We start from the raw sequence: 20,326 nt of genomic DNA, 5'->3' as shown, positions 1-20,326 counted from the left end.
ATCTAACTATTATGTATCTATTTATTATTATTTATCACTAATAATTATTATTATTTGTTACAGCTAAAGTACATATAATAAATGATTTGAAAGTAAATATTGTTCATCATATTTCATGAGTTTTAATTGTTATTATTAGACAGTCTTGGGTGTTTAATTAATATTCAAAAATTAATATGAACAGTTTCTGGTTATGTTTTGGGGGTGTTTTATTAATATTTAATATATATTTTTTGTGGGGTTATTATTATTAGACAGTTATTTGGGGGTGTTTTATTAATATTTATATTATTATTAGACAGTTTCTGGTTATATTTTGGTGGGGGTGAGGTTGGGGGGTGTTTTATTATTATTGGTGTTATTATTGTTATTATTAGACAGTGTAAGGTTATTTTGGTGGGTGGGGGGTATGGGGGGTGTTTCTTGTCTCTTTAAACGAACCTCTCTCCCTCCGGGCGGGTGGAAGCGGCTGCGCATGCGCACGAGCGCTCACTCGGCGGCGGCGACGCACCGGGCAGTAGGAGAAGTTGCGGGGCTGCAGAGCGCGCGCATCACCGAACCCCCACAGCCAGGTACTCTCACCCCTCACCGGCACCGACATGGGGGGTCACAGGAGGAGGAGGAAGTGGAGCGGGGTGCACGGTGGCATTCTGGTGGTGATGGTGGCGGCGGTCTGTTCACAGAGGTAACGAACCGCACACACGCACGCGCACACACACGCACGCACGCGCGCGCGCACACACACACAGAACTCGCTGTATGGATTTATTATTTATTATTTATTATAATCGGTGATCAATAAAAGATCTGAGCGGTTTTATTTCTCTCTCTGTCCTGTATAAAGTGTGAATGACCCCAGTAACATGGCTGTGGTGAAGGAAACTGTGGACCGACTGCTGAAAGGATACGACATCCGACTCCGACCCGACTTCGGAGGTTCAGTCTTCACATCTATACTCTCATTTATATACATTTATATACGTTTATTCATATTTTATCTGATTTAATATCGTGCTGTAAGGTTGTAGGATCGGTGTCCATGTGTACATCTGAGCGCACCTGTACTGACCTGTTCAGTTCCGATAATATCGAAATAATCGGTGCTGATTTAGTATCGCGCTTCAGAATCGATAACTTGGATCGTATCGGCCTCAGTGCAGTAATTTTAATTATTTAATGACATAAAACAACTATGATTCACTTCCTCTTGAGGTCTGGATTGTTTTGGAAGCGTGTTGGAGCTCAATGCTTCACTATCAGGACAGAAATATGATCAAAAGTATGTGGACACCTGAGCATGAGCTTTTTAAACATCGATATGCAGTACTATAAACTTGTACTGCAGCCATCACTCAATATTTTTCTGTCTGTCTGTGGGGATTTGTGCCTAATTAGTCAAGTTAGCATTTCTGAGATTGGGCTCAATAAACAGCAAGGTAAACAGCAAGGCATGGCTCTCGACTGATGTTCTAATTCATCCCAAATGTGTTCAATGAAGCTGAGGTCAGGGCTCTGGAGTTCCTCCATGCTGAGTTTGTCAAAGCATCTGTTTATGGAGCTCATGCTGGAACAGGACAGGGCCTTCCCCAAACCGCTATATAGTTTATTAATTAGAGTAAACTTGAAATATTTTTACTAACAGGGGCCCAATTAAGATATCAGTGCTTCAGCGGTCACTGGCCCCCATGAGCCAAGGGCCCCAGTTATTTTATGAACAGAAGTGTTTAAATGTAGAGTAAAATTTAAAAACAATAATAATTATTTAGTGGTTTTGAACAGTTCTATGTAGAACCGTCACTGTTATTGGCCATTTTGGGCACTTTTATACTGCGGGGCCCCAGTTTAATTACAGCAACATTCATTAGTTCTGACTTCTGTTAGATTCATTTCTTAATAAACCTGAAAATCAGACTCTAAAGGTTTTTTATCTAAAAATTAAATGGCTTTCTTCGGCTAATAACAGCTTCTTGACTATAGTATGGTGGTGGTAGCATCATGTTACAGTGATGCTTTTCAGCAACCTTATTATTATTATTATTATTACTATCATTATTAAAAGATTAATATAAAAAAAATTATTATAAAAATAAATAAATTAAAACAATTGTATTATTAAATATATATTATTACTATTAAAATAAAACAAACATTATTATTATTAAAATAAATAAATAAATAATCCTTGCATTAAATACATATTATTATTATTATTATTATTGTTAAAACATTGCCTTTTTCTTCTTAATATTATTATTATTTAAAATAAAATAAATAAATGAGAATATTATTGTTTTTAAAAAATAAAAATGAATGATTATTATTAGTAATTTTTTGTTCTTAAGTACATAATGTTTTTTTATTATTATTAATAAATAAATAAATAAATATATTATTTTATTTGAATTTTTTTTTAAATATACAATTTTATTATTGTTATTAATATTATTAATGTATTATTATTATTGATTACCATTATTATTATAAAGTTAAATAAATAAAAAATAAATTATAATACTTAAATACATATTATTATTTAAAATAAAAATATATAATATTTATTTTATTATTAAATACATACTATTATTGTTATTATTTATTTATTATCATTATTAATTCATTATTATTTATTAGTATTTTTTAAAAATATTATTATTATTATTATTAATTAATTAATGTTATTTTTTTATATTAATTATTATTGTTATTATTATTACAGGTCCTCCGGTGGGAGTGGGGATGAACATTGACATCGCCAGTATCGACATGGTATCAGAAGTGAACATGGTGAGTACCCACGTGTGTTTCTGTTAAAGGTCACTGATGGTTTGGGATGACGCCTCCTTTGGGTCATGAATTGGCATTTTTTAAGCATCTGTGTGTCCTAAAGTATGTAGACGCTGTTCTGCATTACGGAGTTTTAAGTTCAGGTGTTTCAGCCACGCCCGTTTACTAACAGTTGTAAAAAACCATACACAGCTAACGTTCCTGATCCAGCATGAACACATCTGTAAGAAAAACTTTTAAACCAGCAGGCTGTGTCTGATGGTGGGGAGGCCTGACAGGATGTAATTACCTCACTGCTTTACAAGCGACCCCTACTGGCCAGTGGAGGAAATACGACCATAAGCTTTTTGGACATTTAATTTTATTACAAACGCTGGTAAACAGAGTGAGTGTGTGACGACCGCTCCTCTGAGAAGCTTCTCACATGACTTTGAAGTGTGTCTGTGGGAATTTGTGCCCGTTCAGTTGTATAACAGACGACTGCATTTGTACGTCTGGGCGCTGATTGATCAGTCGGTGTTCCGGTTCATCCCAAAGCTGTTGAGTGGGGCTGAGCTCAGGGCTCTGTGCAGGACACTGAAAGGGCCTTCCCTAAACTGTTGATGAAATCATTTGCTTTATGTAGTTGATTTTTTACACCTGTTAGCAGCAGTCGAAGCTGAAACACACGTCCACACACAGAACACACGGTACGGCGGGATGATATGTGTAGGAAGCAGGAGATGTGAAGCGCGGTGGAGGAAACGATCCAGAGTCAATCTCGAGTAAACGTCCAGTCAGGTCGTCTCGTTTCATCCATTAAGCGGCTGAATTAGATCTGCGCTTAAAGCGCGCGGCTATCACGGCTGACCGCGGTATCAGCTTCCCCCCGCCCCCCCCCCCGGCGTCCAGGAGCGGCTCCGTCTCAATTCATCAGCGGCTCCTTCACAAACCGGATATGTGTGGATTAAACCAGCGTCTTCACAGCTGGACGATGAGACGGTCAGGGATGTGACGGAGATTCCAGATGTTTTGGGACGCCACAGATGGGTAACGTCAGCTCTGTGAGTTCCTTGTGTGTTTATTAGGACATTGTGACATTGTACTGGAGTTAAAGTATTTGGACACCCGACCATGGGCTTCATAGTTCTGCTGACCTTCTCTTACTTCTACATCGTTCTTATACAAGTCAGAAGTATGTGGACACCTAACCATGAGTTCCAGTGGAACGTTTAACATTTACAAAGTCCCTTCACACACATTTTAGCCGTGAAGGTGTCCATATACTTTAGGCCATGCCGGGTACGATTGTTTTTTTCTTTGATTGGCTCTGACTGGACGTTCGGGTGAAGCTTGTGTGTGTTTAATAACAGAACGAACTGCTTGAGTGTTTTTGTTTCCACACTGAGCTCTCTGTATTCCTCCACCGCTCGTACTAAACCCTCAGCCGGACACTAGGAGGCGCTGGTGCTGCTGGAGATTTACCATCTAACAAACTGTGTCTGTCAAACAGCCAGATAGAAAACTGACCGGGGTCTCTGGAGTGGATAAAAGTAGTTTTTCGGAGAATCAGAGACGAGTGTGTAATTTCCTCCTGGTTCCAGTAGACTCAGTGTGAGTGTGTAAGTGTGTGTGTGTGTGAGTGAGTGAGTGTGTGTGTGTGTGTGTGTGTGTGTGGGTGTGTTTAATCTGCGGATGGCAGCGTTTTGGATCACGACCCGCCGTGTCAGTACCGTGCCCGTCCCGGCCCATGGCGCCGCGGAGGCTTGAACTCTTAATTGCGAGGCCGAGCCGTCCGAGGGTCCCTGCTGGTGCGGCGGTGATTATTTCGGACTGACTGATGGGATTTGTGTTGTTCGTCGGCTCTTCTTGCTGACCGGAGTGATTCATCACAGCAATCGTCCGTGTGAGAGGTTCTGGTGTCTGGAGATGCTTTTGTTGAAGGAGCTGAAGCTCTTTATCAGCCAGAGAAGCTTCAGCCTCAAGACTTCAGTTTAAACTGCAGCGCCCACGGAGAGGGCCGACAGAACAAAAGAACAAAAGAACAAAAGAACAAAAGAACAAACAACCGCCTGCAGCACTAAACAAAAACCATCAAAATATATAAAACAGTAAATAAAACATCACGTCAAGATAAATGTCCAATCAGAGATCAGAATGAAGGTCCAATCAGAGATCAGAATGAAGGTCCAATCAGAGATCAGAATGAAGGTCCAGTCAGAGACCAGAATGAAGGTCCAATCAGAGATCAGAGTCAGGGTCCAATCAGAGATCAGAGTCAGGGTCCAATCATAGATTAGAATTAAGGTCCAATCAGAGATCAAAATGAAGGTCCAATCAGAGATCAGAGATCAAAATGAAGGTCCAATCAGAAATAGGAATGAAGGTACAATATCTTGACTGCTAAGCTACCTACAGCAATCCTGTCTGTGTAGATGCCCGACCGGTCGACAGCAGTGGGTAGTGTTGAATGTGATGAATGTTATGGATTTATACCTTATAGAGCCAAAAGTATTTGGACACCAGACATGAGATTGTCGTGTCCCATTTTATTGTAAGAAGGTAAAGCTGCTCCTGTCCCAACTTCTTTTTAACATCCTTGTTGTGATGAGCGTTCCTCATGGTGTCCCAGCGTTTCTGAGATGTTAAAAGTCCGGTTTTTACGTCTCATGTTGTGGATGTTGAGGAGGAACCAGAGAGAACGTCACTGAGCTTAATGAAGGACATCAGATGAGCTTTAGCAGGACGACTGTGAGCAGAACCTGCGGCTATAATTCCACACCTTCTGCTGCTTGTTCTCCACAAGAGCTGGTAAACGCTCATCAATCTGCAGCTTTTACTCCAGGGCTTCAGGGACGATGAAATCATCTCAGGAGGCCGAGAGGAGCTTCTCCAGAGCTTCTACAATCCATCAACATGCCCAAAAATCTCATAACACAGGAGGAACCTTTAATGATCAGCAGTTTTATAAAGAAGCAAATCAGATCAAACTCCAGAGCGAGAGGAGATTAGCGCTCGCCGCCGCTTCCTCCAGTGAAGAACAGGATTAAAAAGAACAAAGAGCTTTTTAAAGAAGATCAAAGATTCAGTCCTGAAAAACATCATCACCCAGCAATAATCGAGAGAAATTCTCCTCCAGCGTGGATCAGATCTTCTCCTGGGATCAGATCCATCATGGAATTATTTTATTACACCGTTTATGAGCAGAAAAAAACACCAATAAAGAGACAAAAATGTGGTTTCTCCATCCAACTGTAAATAGAACCTGAGTAGAGGATCCAGAACATTTAGTAGCAGATCCAAAACATTGAGTAGAAGAGCCAGAGCATTTAGAAGAAGATCAGGAACACTGAGTAGCAGATCCAGAACTTTTAGTAGTGGATCCAGAACATTAAATTGAAGATCAGTGAAGACCTTCATGGCCACGATTGGCGTGTATTGGTCGGGGTGTGTTATGGAGACCTGGACCCACCATGACCCTGACCAGGATGAAGCAGTGGTAAAAGATGAAAATAAAATGATGCCCATTTGCCTTTGTCTTTAAAAAAAGCTTTTCAACGTCAAGCAGCTCTGAACTTCCCTTCACGTGAATGAGCCTCCTGGACCATGAGGAGAACATTAGCACCACGCTGACCAGACTCCAGAAGAAACTGGTAATAAACCACTGCGGTAAGCCAGAACACAAACGCTTTAAAAGCAGCCGAGGGAAACTAAAGCCTTCATCTGGTTCTGCTAAATGAAAGTGTGTGGTGAGCGAGTTCTTCATCGATCCATCCAGCAGAACATCTCTGAATATCTCTGAGGATCTCTGAACATGTCTGAGCATCTCTGAACATCTCTGAACATCACATCTCTGAACATCTCTGAACATCTCTGATTATCTCTGAACATCTCTGAACATCTCTGAACATCACATCTTTGAACATCTCTGAACATCTCTCATCATCTCTCATCATCTCTGAACATCTCTGAACATCTCTGAACATCTCTGAACATCTCTCATCATCTCTGAACATCTCTGAACATCTCTGAACATCTCTGAACATCACATCTCTGAACATCTCTCATCATCTCTGAACATCTCTGAACATCTCTGAACATCTCTGAACATCTCTGAACATCACATCTCTGAACATCTCTCATCATCTCTGAACATCTCTGAACATCTCTGAACATCACATCTCTGAACATCTCTGAGCATCTCCTCTGATCCCCCTGAGAAACCAGAGCTTGGAGAAGAAAGATTTTACACAGGTTGGTCTGGAGGTGAAGCTCAGTGTTTGGAGAAGGTTCTGCTGTGTCCTTCAATCCTCCCAGTCAGAAGATAAATATCTTCATTTAAAGATCAAATCCTGATCCTTCCTTTGATCTTCTCTTTTCATCTTTTGGTATATATATATATATAAGGAGGATCATGTGATCACCTGTGTGAGGGTTTTGTTACTCCGGACGCTGAATCAAAGGTGCGGCGGTGGCGGCGGCGGTCTGGCAGCTCTTAATTAATTCTCAGTGAAAACATTAGCATTAGCGTGGGTTAGCTCTTAAACGGAACAAAAGCGCGGCGTGTTTCATTAGCTGAATAATGAAAATGGGCGGCGTGCTCCGGGGGCGCGGCACTTTATTGCGTTCGTGATATTTGATCAAAGTGATCCGAAAGGAAACGGGGGAACATTAAAAGGCACGGGCGGCCATTAGGACGATTAGGGAGCGACTAAACGCGGTGCTTACCGCGCCCGTACGGATCGGCCTTCATTAGCGTAATGACGGCGTGAACGGAGAGCAGAGCTCAGCCTCCACCTGGAACATCTCACACCCGTTCGTTAAGAGTCGCCGTTAACGATCGATCAGAGACGAGGAGCTCCGGCGTGGTCAGCAGGATCAGGTGGAAAAGTTCTGTTCATTACAGAGAGTTCATTTAAACCCCCGTCAGATCCTCACCTGATCAAAACAAACACTAATGATCTCTAATCAAACTGGAGCGGGAGGGATCCACTAGATCTATTAGATGTTCTATTGGTGCGTGTGAGGGTGAGGGATCTATTAGATCTATTAGATGTTGACCCGATGGAGCCTTCTTGTAGTTCCAGGACCAGATCATTATGATCAGATGACTGGATCAGTTAAAGTTTCTCCCGAACAGCAGGGGGCATCACAGGCACTCATGGTGAGTCCCCACCCACAGTGGTCCGAGGAGGGACGAGTCACAAACCGTTGACAGTTTGTTGGGCGGCCAGGACTCACTGACGTCACCTGATCATTGTGGAACGTTTTTTATCTGAATATTCGTGTCCGGTCGTGTCCAACTGGAGCTTCCGCCACCTCAGATCAAGGACGCACTAGGACTGGGTGCAGGAACCTCGACCGGCCAGCAGAGGTCGCACTTACACCAGCGATGAGGAACCCAGTTTCAGCCGTCGCCCCGCCCCCACGACACACAATCAATCGTGTGTCTGTGTAGACGCCCGGCGGCTGATAGCAGAGCTGAGATCGGAACTCAAGAGCTCGTGATCTCAGCACCACCTGAGCGCCTCTAATGTAAATATTCTGTATCATTTTTCACTCTTATTCTGCCTCCGTCCCAACTTTTCTGGAGCGTGTCGCCGGGCTGAAATTCTAAATGTGTTTCTATTTACAAACTACAGAGAAGTTAATCAGTAAAACACTGGAAATCAAATAAAGACTAAAGAGAATTAAAAACATCACAGATTTTTTTTTACTGCTTTTAACTTAACGTCCCAACTTTTTCTGGAACCGTGTTTGGACGCTGCTGATGGTGCAGCCGGCGCTTGATGTTTCCCTACAGCCTATAGGAACCATTAAACCCGGCGTAGTTTCAGCTCGACCCCGGTGACACGTAGTAAAAATTCATGACCCTGTGGATCGGTCGTAGATCTCTGGCGTCCCTCTCGGCCTCAGCGCAGCGTCTTCGTTACCGGCGCGGCGACTCCTCGACTCCGCGATTACAGACCTCAGCGCTGATGGCTGGAGGCTGGAACGTCTACGGCGTTTAAGAGAAGAGCCGCCGCTGCTAATTAGCAATAAAAGAGTCGCGTGATGTGAAAGGCTCGTCGTGAAACGAGTCAACGAGAAATTAATTACGCCACGTTACCGACGTGTCCTCGAGTTAAGAGTCCTGCACGCCAGTGGAGAGGAAGCACTTCAGCGTCTCCTTCAACGTAGATCTTTACATCACTTACACATTACTTTAATGATATAGATTTTAATATGTTTTAATTTATAAATAAAATTATTGTTAGGTTAAAAAACATCACTAAATTATTTTCCTGCACTTTTAAGAGCTCCGTAAAAAACACAGATGCACAAACATGAATTCATTTCCAAACTCTTCAGTTTTTTACTTACCTGATTAATTTCCTAATTATTTTATTCCATTTTTCTCTCAACCTAGTCGTATCCAATTCCCCTTGTTATGCCTCTCAATTGCTGCTGCAGATCTGGACCCTGACCAGTGAGGGCGGTCCCTAACACACACTCTCTCAGTTTGCAACCACTTCTTTTCACCTGCACAAGAGATTAATATGACGTACTGAGAGTCACGCACTGCTGTCCGTTATTCACCGTCTCTGTGCAGTGCCTCAACTCGCCAGCAGAGGTCACTGTGGCAGCAGTGATGAGCAATCCTTTCAGCCTGTCCATCCGACAGACAATAACCAATTATGGTGTGTGTAGGCGCCCAGTCGGTCGTTTTCTGTTAGAGATGAGATTAGAACTCACAAGCACGAGATTTCAGTATTTGGTTTGATCTCTGGGTTTGGTTGCCAGTTTGTGAGGTGTTTTACCGCGGGTGGATCTATGTGGGTTTCCTGCAGGTACTCCTGTTTCCTCCCACCTTACAAAAACATGCAGAAGGTGAATTGGCTGCTCTGAACTGACCCTAGTTTTGTGCACAGGCAGTGGTAACACAGCTCAGCCACTGTTGGACTCCTGAGCAAGGTCCTTAACCCTCGATAGATAAATGAGTCACTGAGTCGGCCTGTGCTGGATCGGCTCCCGATGTTTGTAGGTGGCTCCGGACCCACTGCGACCCTGATGAAGCATGAATGAAGGGTTCAGTTCAGAGGTTCCAGGTCTGATCAGGAACAGTCTGGTGAAGGAACTTCATGTTCCAGGCTCCTGAACGCTGGAGAACGACCCACGTCTTTATTGATCTCAAAAGCTACCAGCTTCCATCATGTTCCATCCAATTATCAGCTTGATGCCAGTGTGTGTTTGTGTGTGTGTGTGTGTTTGTGTGTGTGTGTGTGTGTGTGTGTGTGAGGTAGATTTCATTTCGGGTGTTGCTTCTCAGTTGCCTAGAGACGAGGACGATCTCTGAGACGTGAAAATGAAAATTAATACACAGTCCATCACACCAACAGTAAATATATATTTATATATAAGCTTTATTTTACACTCACTTTGGGACATTTACTGAGAAGAGGTGGAGTGATGGTGCATCAGGTCTTCTTGTAGGTACTTTTAACATGCTGGTAGGTGGATTGGCTGCTGTATGTGTGAGTAAACAAATTACAGCCAAAACTTTGGGGTGAGGATGAGTGGGTTTGGTTTGACAGTCACTTCCACGTCAGCACTTTCTGACGTAACATGTGAAGAACATCATGTAAACAAACAAACAAACAGATCTGGCGGGTTTATGCTAACGCTAACTCACCTAAACAATATCGTACAGATTTAGAGGCTTTGTAAATGCTGGTGCTGTATGAACGTGCTGGTGCTGTATGAATGCGCTGGTGCTGTATGAACGCGCTGGTGCTGTATGATTCCTCCCCATCACTTCTCTGCTCTTTATTAGAGTCGTGGTTCTTTTTCTCCTCTGTTAGTGGTGGTGGTGTAAAGCCTCGGGCTCCCTGCTGTTCCTGTCTCAATACTTTCTGCTCTTCCTCATCCTCTCATCCTCCTCCTCACCCCCCCCCCCCCCCATCCCACCCGCCATCACTGAGCCCTTTGATCAGCAGCATCCGAAACCACTCGTGGATTTTCAGCTGTGAAATGAAGCTGCGGTTCCTCTAAAGCGTGTCCAAGCTTTTAATTAAAGATTTCAAAACACGCCTGAGCAGCCGAACCCGCGCCGCTCCTCACTTCCTGCAGGAAAAACACTACTTCCTGTCACTCCCTAAAGTGTTTGATACCTCAGAGGACACAGTATACTGTAATATCGTCTCGTTTGAGAGAGACACGTGCCATCATCAGGGCGACATCTTTTCCTAAATTGATTCTGTACTCGCTATAACAGCAGGACTTTATAAACACAGAGTGCGTGTGCTCGACCGGCCTGCCTGCAGTCCAGATCTGTCTCCTGTTGAAAATGTACAGCACAGCTAAAGACACAGTTACAATGTGTGACGTGTGTAAATGTGAAGTGGATATTAGTGCTGAAAATGTGTTTCTCTTTAGTGCAAATGCACTATGTGATCAAAAGTATGTGGACGCTGTTCTGAGAAGGCTTTTCATAACATTTTTGAGTGAACAGAACTAAAGAGCCTAAACAAGAGCATTTTATTTTACTTTTTTATTTTAATTAATTTTATTTTACTTTTTTTTACTTATTTATTATTTTATTTTATTTATTTTATTTTATATAATTTTATTTTACTTCATTCATTTATTTGATTATATATATATACAGTGTATCACAAAAGTGAGTACACCCCTCACATTTCTGCAAATATTTCATTATATCTTTTCATGGGACAACACTATAGACATGAAACTTGGATATAACTTAGAGTAGTCAGTGTACAGCTTGTATAGCAGTGTAGATTTACTGTCTTCTGAAAATAACTCAACACACAGCCATTAATGTCTAAATAGCTGCAACATAAGTGAGTACACCCCACAGTGAACATGTCCAAATTGTGCCCAAATGTGTCGTTGTCCCTCCCTGGTGTCATGTGTCAAGGTCCCAGGTGTAAATGGGGAGCAGGGCTGTTAAATTTGGTGTTTTGGGTACAATTCTCTCATACTGGCCACTGGATATTCAACATGGCACCTCATGGCAAAGAACTCTCTGAGGATGTGAGAAATAGAATTGTTGCTCTCCACAAAGATGGCCTGGGCTATAAGAAGATTGCTAACACCCTGAAACTGAGCTACAGCATGGTGGCCAAGGTCATACAGCGGTTTTCCAGGACAGGTTCCACTCGGAACAGGCTTCGCCAGGGTCGACCAAAGAAGTTGAGTCCACGTGTTCGGCGTCATATCCAGAGGTTGGCTTTAAAAAATAGACACATGAGTGCTGCCAGCATTGCTGCAGAGGTTGAAGACGTGGGAGGTCAGCCTGTCAGTGCTCAGACCATACGCCGCACACTGCATCAACTCGGTCTGCATGGTCGTCATCCCAGAAGGAAGCTGACGCACAAGAAAGCCCGCAAACAGTTTGCTGAAGACAAGCAGTCCAAGAACATGGATTACTGGAATGCCCTGTGGTCTGACGAGACCAAGATAAACTTGTTTGGCTCAGATGGTGTCCAGCATGTGTGGCGGCGCCCTGGTGAGAAGTACCAAGACAACTGTATCTTGCCTACAGTCAAGCATGGTGGTGGTAGCATCATGGTCTTGGGCTGCATGAGTGTTGCTGGCACTGGGGAGCTGCAGTTCATTGAGGGAAACATGAATTCCAACATGTACTGTGACATTCTGAAACAGAGCATGATCCCCTTCCTTCGAAAACTGGGCCTCATGGCAGTTTTCCAACAGGATAACGACCCCAAACACAACCTCCAAGATGACAACTGCCTTGCTGAGGAACCTGAAGGTAAAGGTGATGGACTAAACCCAATTGAGCACCTGTGGCGCATCCTCAAGTGGAAGGTGGAGGAGTTCAAGGTGTCTAACATCCACCAGCTCCGTGATGTCATCATGGAGGAGTGGAAGAGGATTCCAGTAGCAACCTGTGCAGCTCTGGTGAATTCCATGCCCAGGAGGGTTAAGGCAGTGCTGGATAATAATGGTGGTCACACAAAATATTGACACTTTGGGCACAATTTGGACATGTTCACTGTGGGGTGTACTCACTTATGTTGCCAGCCATTTAGACATTAATGGCTGTGTGTTGAGTTATTTTCAGAAGACAGTAAATCTACACTGCTATACAAGCTGTACACTGACTACTCTAACTTATATCCAAGTTTCATGTCTATAGTGTCGTCCCATGAAAAGATATAATAAAATATTTGCAGAAATGTGAGGGGTGTACTCACTTTTGTGATACACTGTATATACAGAATATATATATTTAATTTTATTTGACCTTATATTATTTTTATTTTATTTCTCTTTTATTTTACTTTATTTTATTTATTTTATATTATTTTATTTCTCTTTTATTTTATTTTATTTAATTTTACTTTATATTATTTTATTTCTCTTTTATTTAAATGGTTTAAGCTCACCTGTCCCTTTAGCTCCTCAGACCTGCTCTGACTCGACGTTAATCTCTCACTAATGCCGCTGTGAGTCCCGTGAGATCTGACTCGGTCCACTGCTGAGACTCGGTCGATGAAGACTCGAGAAGCTTCACTTTAAATAAAAGCTCTGATTTTATAAGCAGGTTTTTGATTATGGTAACCGGATTTGACTCGGTCGCTCCTGCGGGGACGATCGCTGTTCTGCTAACCGGATTAGGCGTCTGGGGAAAGTCTTTAAAAGGCTCGGTTATGAGCTGGCCCGCCCGATACTGACCCGCCCCACACTGACCCGCCCCACACTGACCTGCCCCACACTGACCCTCCCGACACTGACCCGCCCCACACTGACCCGCCCCACACTGACCCTCCCGACACTGACCCGCCCCACACTGACCTTGCCGACACTGACCCGCCCCACACTGACCCGCCCCACACTGACCCGACCCACACTGACCCCCCCACACTGACCCGCCCCACATTGACCCGCCCCACACTGAGCCTGGTTAAACAGTCAGTTTCAGAAATAGACTTACTGTTCGCTTCAGTTCTTCAGTTACTCTAAGCTCCACCTTTTTTAGGTTTGATACCATACACACTACCATAACAAACACTATCATACTAAACACTACCATAGTAAACAGTATCATATTAAACACTGTCGTACTAAACACTATCGTATTAAACACCACCATTTTAAACACTATCATACTAAACACTACCATAGTAAACACTGTCGTACTGAACACTACCATAATAAACACCACCATACAAAACACTACCATCTTAAACACTATCAGTGTTTCAGATGCTGTTAGTAACGGATCCACTGATCAGATCAACTTGCGTCGACAAACTTCTGATACTCTGTGTTCTACGTCATGCTGGAGGCTGAAGCTGCACGTGGGAGGTGTTTAATTACACTAAACACTCATTACCTGGTACTGCTGACTAGAGTTAGTAATTAGAACAGAGCCCGCACACACACACACCATTACATACACACACACACTCTCACACACACACACACTCTCACACACACACACTCTTACACACACACACACTCACACACACACACGCTCACATACACTCAAACACACATACAGTGTATCACAAAAGTGAGTACACCCCTCACATTTCTGCAAATATTTTATTATATCTTTTCATGGGACAACACTATAGAAATAAAACTTGGATATAACTTAGAGTAGTCAGTGTACAACTTGTATAGCAGTGTAGATTTACTGTCTTCTGAAAATAACTCAACACACAGCCATTAATGTCTAAATAGCTGGCAACATAAGTGAGTACACCCCACAGTGAACATGTCCAAATTGTGCCCAAAGTGTCAATATTTGGTGTGACCACCATTATTATCCAGCACTGCCTTAACCCTCCTGGGCATGGAATTCACCAGAGCTGCACAGGTTGCTACTGGAATCCTCTTCCACTCCTCCATGATGACATCACGGAGCTGGTGGATGTTAGACACCTTGAACTCCTCCACCTTCCACTTGAGGATGCGCCACAGGTGCTCAATTGGGTTTAGTCCATCACCTTTACCTTCAGCTTCCTCAGCAAGGCAGTTGTCATCTTGGAGGTTGTGTTTGGGGTCGTTATCCTGTTGGAAAACTGCCATGAGGCCCAGTTTTCGAAGGGAGGGGATCATGCTCTGTTTCAGAATGTCACAGTACATGTTGGAATTCATGTTTCCCTCAATGAACCGCAGCTCCCCAGTGCCAGCAACACTCATGCAGCCCAAGACCATGATGCTACCACCACCATGCTTGACTGTAGGCAAGATACAGTTGTCTTGGTACTTCTCACCAGGGCGCCGCCACACATGCTGGACACCATCTGAGCCAAACAAGTTTATCTTGGTCTCGTCAGACCACAGGGCATTCCAGTAATCCATGTTCTTGGACTGCTTGTCTTCAGCAAACTGTTTGCGGGCTTTCTTGTGCGTCAGCTTCCTTCTGGGATGACGACCATGCAGACCGAGTCGATGCAGTGTGCGGCGTATGGTCTGAGCACTGACAGGCTGACCTCCCACGTCTTCAACCTCTGCAGCAATGCTGGCAGCACTCATGTGTCTATTTTTTAAGGCCAACCTCTGGATTTGACGCCGAACACGTGGACTCAACTTCTTTGGTCGACCCTGGCGAAGCCTGTTCCGAGTGGAACCTGTCCTGGAAAACCGCTGTATGACCTTGGCCACCATGCTGTAGCTCAGTTTCAGGGTGTTAGCAATCTTCTTATAGCCCAGGCCATCTTTGTGGAGAGCAACAATTCTATTTCTCACATCCTCAGAGAGTTCTTTGCCATGAGGTGCCATGTTGAATATCCAGTGGCCAGTATGAGAGAATTGTACCCAAAACACCAAATTTAACAGCCCTGCTCCCCATTTACACCTGGGACCTTGACACATGACACCAGGGAGGGACAACGACAAATTTGGGCACAATTTGGACATGTTCACTGTGGGGTGTACTCACTTATGTTGCCAGCTATTTAGACATTAATGGCTGTGTGTTGAGTTATTTTCAGAAGACAGTAAATCTACACTGCTATACAAGCTGTACACTGACTACTCTAAGTTATATCCAAGTTTCATGTCTATAGTGTTGTCCCATGAAAAGATATAATGAAATATTTGCAGAAATGTGAGGGGTGTACTCACTTTTGTGATACACTGTATATACACACACACACACTCTCACACACACACACTCTTACACACAGTCACATACACTCAAACACACATATATACACACACACACTCTTACACACACACACACTCACACACACACACACTCTCACACACACACACTCTTACACACACACTCACACACACACACGCTCACATACACTCAAACACACATATATACACACACACACTCTCACACACACACACACACACTCACACACACACACACACACATACACTCAAACACACATATATACACACACACACTCTCACACACACACACACACACACACACTCACACACACACACACACACACACACTCACATACACTCAAACACACATATACTGTATACACACACACACACTCTCACACACACACACTCTTACACACACACACACTCACACACACACACGCTCACATACACTCAAACACACATATATACACACACACACTCTCACACACACACACACTCACACATACACACACACACACACTCACATACACTCAAACACACATATATACACACACACACTCTCACACACACACACACTCACACACACACACACACATACACTCAAAAACACATATATACACACACACTCTCACACACACACACACACACACACACACACTCACACACACACACACACACTCACATACACTCAAACACACATATATACACACACACACTCTCATACACACAGTTTGCATATAAAGAATGGATATATAGAGTTGTTGCTAGGTTACCTGTGAATCTGTACAGAATTTATATGACTTTATTTATAGAACTGGACTCGCGGCACAGAGCTCTGTTACATCATTTATTATTATTATTATTATTATTATTATTATTTATCCTCCTACGCTGATGTGTGACTGAGTACAGAACCATGAGATGGAAATAAAACAATACAAATAATTAGAATAATTGTATCATATTGATCATGTGATCAATCAGAAAAAAACCCTGTATTAATTTGTGATAATGCTTTTATCTCAGGGGTCAAAAATAGCAGTTTGTCACCTACCTATCTAGACATATCCAATTCCCCAATTGTAACTTCCTCTGCTACTGCAGACGCTCACCCTGACCATCAAGGGCCTTCCCTAAACCTTTGCTGCACAGTCAGAGGCGTATCACTTTCCTCGTATCATTGATCCAGTTCCACGTTTGGGACTCAATCTCGTTTTCCAGTTCATTAAATAAATGGACGGTGGTGTTCTGGACGGACGGCTCTGGGTTTCGCGGTGCGTCTCCGAGGTGAGGACAGAGACGGGTGTGTTAGTGACGGAGAGGAAGAGTGTGTTCATCATTCCGCCTGTCTGAACCCATCAGGGTCTCATTTAGGAGAAACACAGGAGCGCTGCAGAGCACCCCCAACATTTCAACACCTGCAACTGATCTAATGCAGCTCAACACCTGCTGAGATACCAGCTCATACCAGAGACAGTACTGACCACCTACTGACCATCTACATGCCACCTACTGAGCATCTACTGACCATCTACAGACCACATACTGACCTACAGACCACCTACTGCTGCCACCCTACAGATACCCTACTAACCCCTTAATACCAGAGACAGTACTGACCATCTACAGACCATCTACAGACCACCTACTGACCACCTACTGACCATCTACAGACCACATACTGACCACCTACTGACCATCTACAGACCACCTGCAGATACCTTACTAACCCCTTAATACCAGAGACAGTACTGACCATCTATTGACCACCTACTGACCTCCCTCACTGCTGCCACCCTACAGATACCCTGCTAACCCCTTAATACCAGAGACAGTGCTGGCCACCTACTGACCACCTACTGACCACTACTGACCATCTACAGACCACATACAGACCTACAGACCATCTATTGAACTCCTACAGACCATCTACTGACCATCTACAGACCACCTACAGACCTGCTAATGACCCACTGCTGCCACACTACAGATAACCTACTCAACCCTTAATACCAGAGACAGTACTGATCACCTACAAACCTGCTACTGACTACCTACTGACCACTTACTGACCACCATCAGATCACCTACAGACCTGCTAATGACCCACTGCTGCCACACTGCTGATAACCTACTGACCTCTTAGTACTAGAAAAGCACTGATTATCTACCGACCATCTACTGACCGCCTACTGTACATCTACAGACCACTACTGACCACATACAGAACTCTTAGTACTAGGAAAGCACTGACCTCCTACAGACCTCCTCCATACATACCTCTTCCAGTGCTGCCACCCTACAGATATCCTACTAATCCCTTAAAACCAGACAGTGCAGACCATCTACAGACCATCTACAGACCATCTACTGACTTTCTACAGACCATCTACTGACTTTCTACAGACCATCTACTGACCTACAGACCTACAGACCCACTGCTGCAACCCTACTGATTTTGATTTTAAAACCTGTTAGCGGTGGGTGTGGCTAAAGCACCTCAATACCATTCCAGACCTTTGTGTTGAACACATTAGGGAAGGTCCTCGTTCTCTTCAGCCCAGTGAGCACGACTCCCATTATTCCCAGTATAACGTGGGTTCTGCAGATTTGGGTGTGTAGATTGGGAGTCTGGCCGTGAGCCCGCGGCGGCTGAATAAATGTGATGGAAATGAATGGGTAATAAGAGGACGCTTCCTCCGCGCTAACAGGAATCTTCTCATTCGGCTCCCATCTCGCCGGAGACGATCGGGCACTTAGCTTAGCTCATCTTCCTGAGCTCACAAAAGCTTCTGCAGATGAGGAGATCTTATCGACTAAATGGCTTTTAGCGCTGGAACGCCGCGCGCCCGCGTTATATCAGCAGAGCAATCTGCTCGGGTTCAGAACCGCCGTGCTTATTCAGCTCACAGACGCTAATGCTAACGTTCAATGACGTCCAAGGTGAAGTGGCCGGATTGTTCCGTTTTGATATTTCTCTCATGCCGGGAGTTTCAGAGCTCGTCTCAGAACTCATTTGGCGCCCGCGTGAGCCCGGTCTCGCCCCCCCTGCGCCCCCCTGTGCCACCCCCCGCGCCCGCTCGTTACGCCCCTGATTAAGCGGGTTTACCTGGCTGAGCTGGTCGCGGCTGGTTTAACTCGAAACCTTCAGGCCGCATCTGCAGAATCTTCACCGCTGAGCCGCGGAACTGAGGAGATCGTCCATGATTAATGACCACTGCTCTGGAGCATTAAGTGATTGGTCAAAAGTATGTGGACACCACTTATGAATTCTCCTAATCTGGTCATTCCTGATTCCCAGTTGGAGTAAAAGTTCTCTGCAGCACCCTCACCAGGAACCGAGGAGACGACAGTGGAACTGAGCCCTCCGCTAGTCGTGCAGACGCCTCAACCGGCCAGCAGAGGTCGCCCTTCCAGCATGAACAACAACCCTTCGTTCCTTGACCTTCCCTCCCCATTAGACCACTGTTCAAGCTGATTGCACAATCCATCCTGATTTTTGTGTTCATGAGTTTCAGCCACACCAGCTACACTTATCTATTATCTATTATAACAGTTTAGGGAAGGACCTTTCCCATTTCAGTACCACTTTGTGTGACGCCCCCCCGTGCACAAACCAGGTCCGTGAAGTCATGGTTTGATCGAGTTGAGCTTGAGTTTGGGTTGGAGGAACTCCGGTGGCAATAGCGGCTTGGTGGGTAGCACTGTCGCCTCACGGCAAGAAGGTCCTGGGTTTGATTCCCATCTGGGTATCCCTTCTGTGTGGATTTTTGTATGTTCTCCTCGTGTCTGTGAGGGTTTCCTCCCACAGTCCAAATACATGCAGTCGGAATAAATGGAGAAACTGTAAATCCCCCTATGTGTGTGTGTGTGTGTGTATTTGTGTGTGTGTGTGTGTGTGTGTGTATTTGTGTTAGTGTGTGTGGACTGGTGACCTGTCAGAGGTGTTTCCTGCCTCTCGCCCAGTGAATCAGACCCACTGCGACCCTGACCAGGATACAACAGTGATAAAACAGACCATGAAGAAACGAATGAATGAATACAGACATGTTCTCACAATCAATCAGAAAATCAATTAACGAATTAAAGGGCGTGGCTAGGAAACTAAAGTACTGTCACAGCATGTCCACAATCTCGTCCCAAATTCTCTCGGGCTGGTTTGGACACAAACGGTGTATAGTTTACACCCCCCGGGCGTGGGTCCTGTTTCTTAATGCTACTGAAACACTAATGATGCGTATCGAGGTCGTTCCTCCACTCGGAGCGTCTCAGGTAGGAGCAGAAGCGTGTACCTGTACACAGCCAGAACATCTGTATCGCTTCATTAAGCAGCTGTGCAAGAAACGAGCGACAGGAAACAAAGCGCAGCTTCACAAACGTGCAGCTTCACAAACGTGGTGCTACGTTTTATTTTCCTTCATCAATTTTCCGTTTCCGCCCCGAGCTCCTCTTCAGC

The 20,326-nt window shown here is 44.2% G+C and overlaps 1 protein-coding gene across 2 annotated transcripts in view; it reads left to right on the top strand.

Annotated features, from left to right (window-relative positions):
- The first annotated feature begins 548 nt into the window (after positions 1 to 548).
- LOC134330947 (gamma-aminobutyric acid receptor subunit beta-2) overlaps positions 549 to 20,326 on the top strand; it is a 41,401-nt gene continuing 21,623 nt past the window's right edge. For both annotated transcript variants that reach the window (XM_063012247.1, XM_063012246.1), the window contains exons 1-3: positions 549 to 685; positions 845 to 936; positions 2,717 to 2,784. In XM_063012247.1, the coding sequence (XP_062868317.1) occupies positions 600 to 685; positions 845 to 936; positions 2,717 to 2,784 (246 nt within the window). In that variant the 5' untranslated portion in view covers positions 549 to 599. The remainder of the gene's footprint in view (positions 686 to 844; positions 937 to 2,716; positions 2,785 to 20,326) is intronic.

Source organism: Trichomycterus rosablanca, chromosome 16, assembly GCF_030014385.1.
Source record: "Trichomycterus rosablanca isolate fTriRos1 chromosome 16, fTriRos1.hap1, whole genome shotgun sequence".
Lineage (NCBI taxonomy): Eukaryota > Metazoa > Chordata > Actinopteri > Siluriformes > Trichomycteridae > Trichomycterus > Trichomycterus rosablanca.
This window is presented reverse-complemented; position numbering and strand designations above follow the sequence as displayed.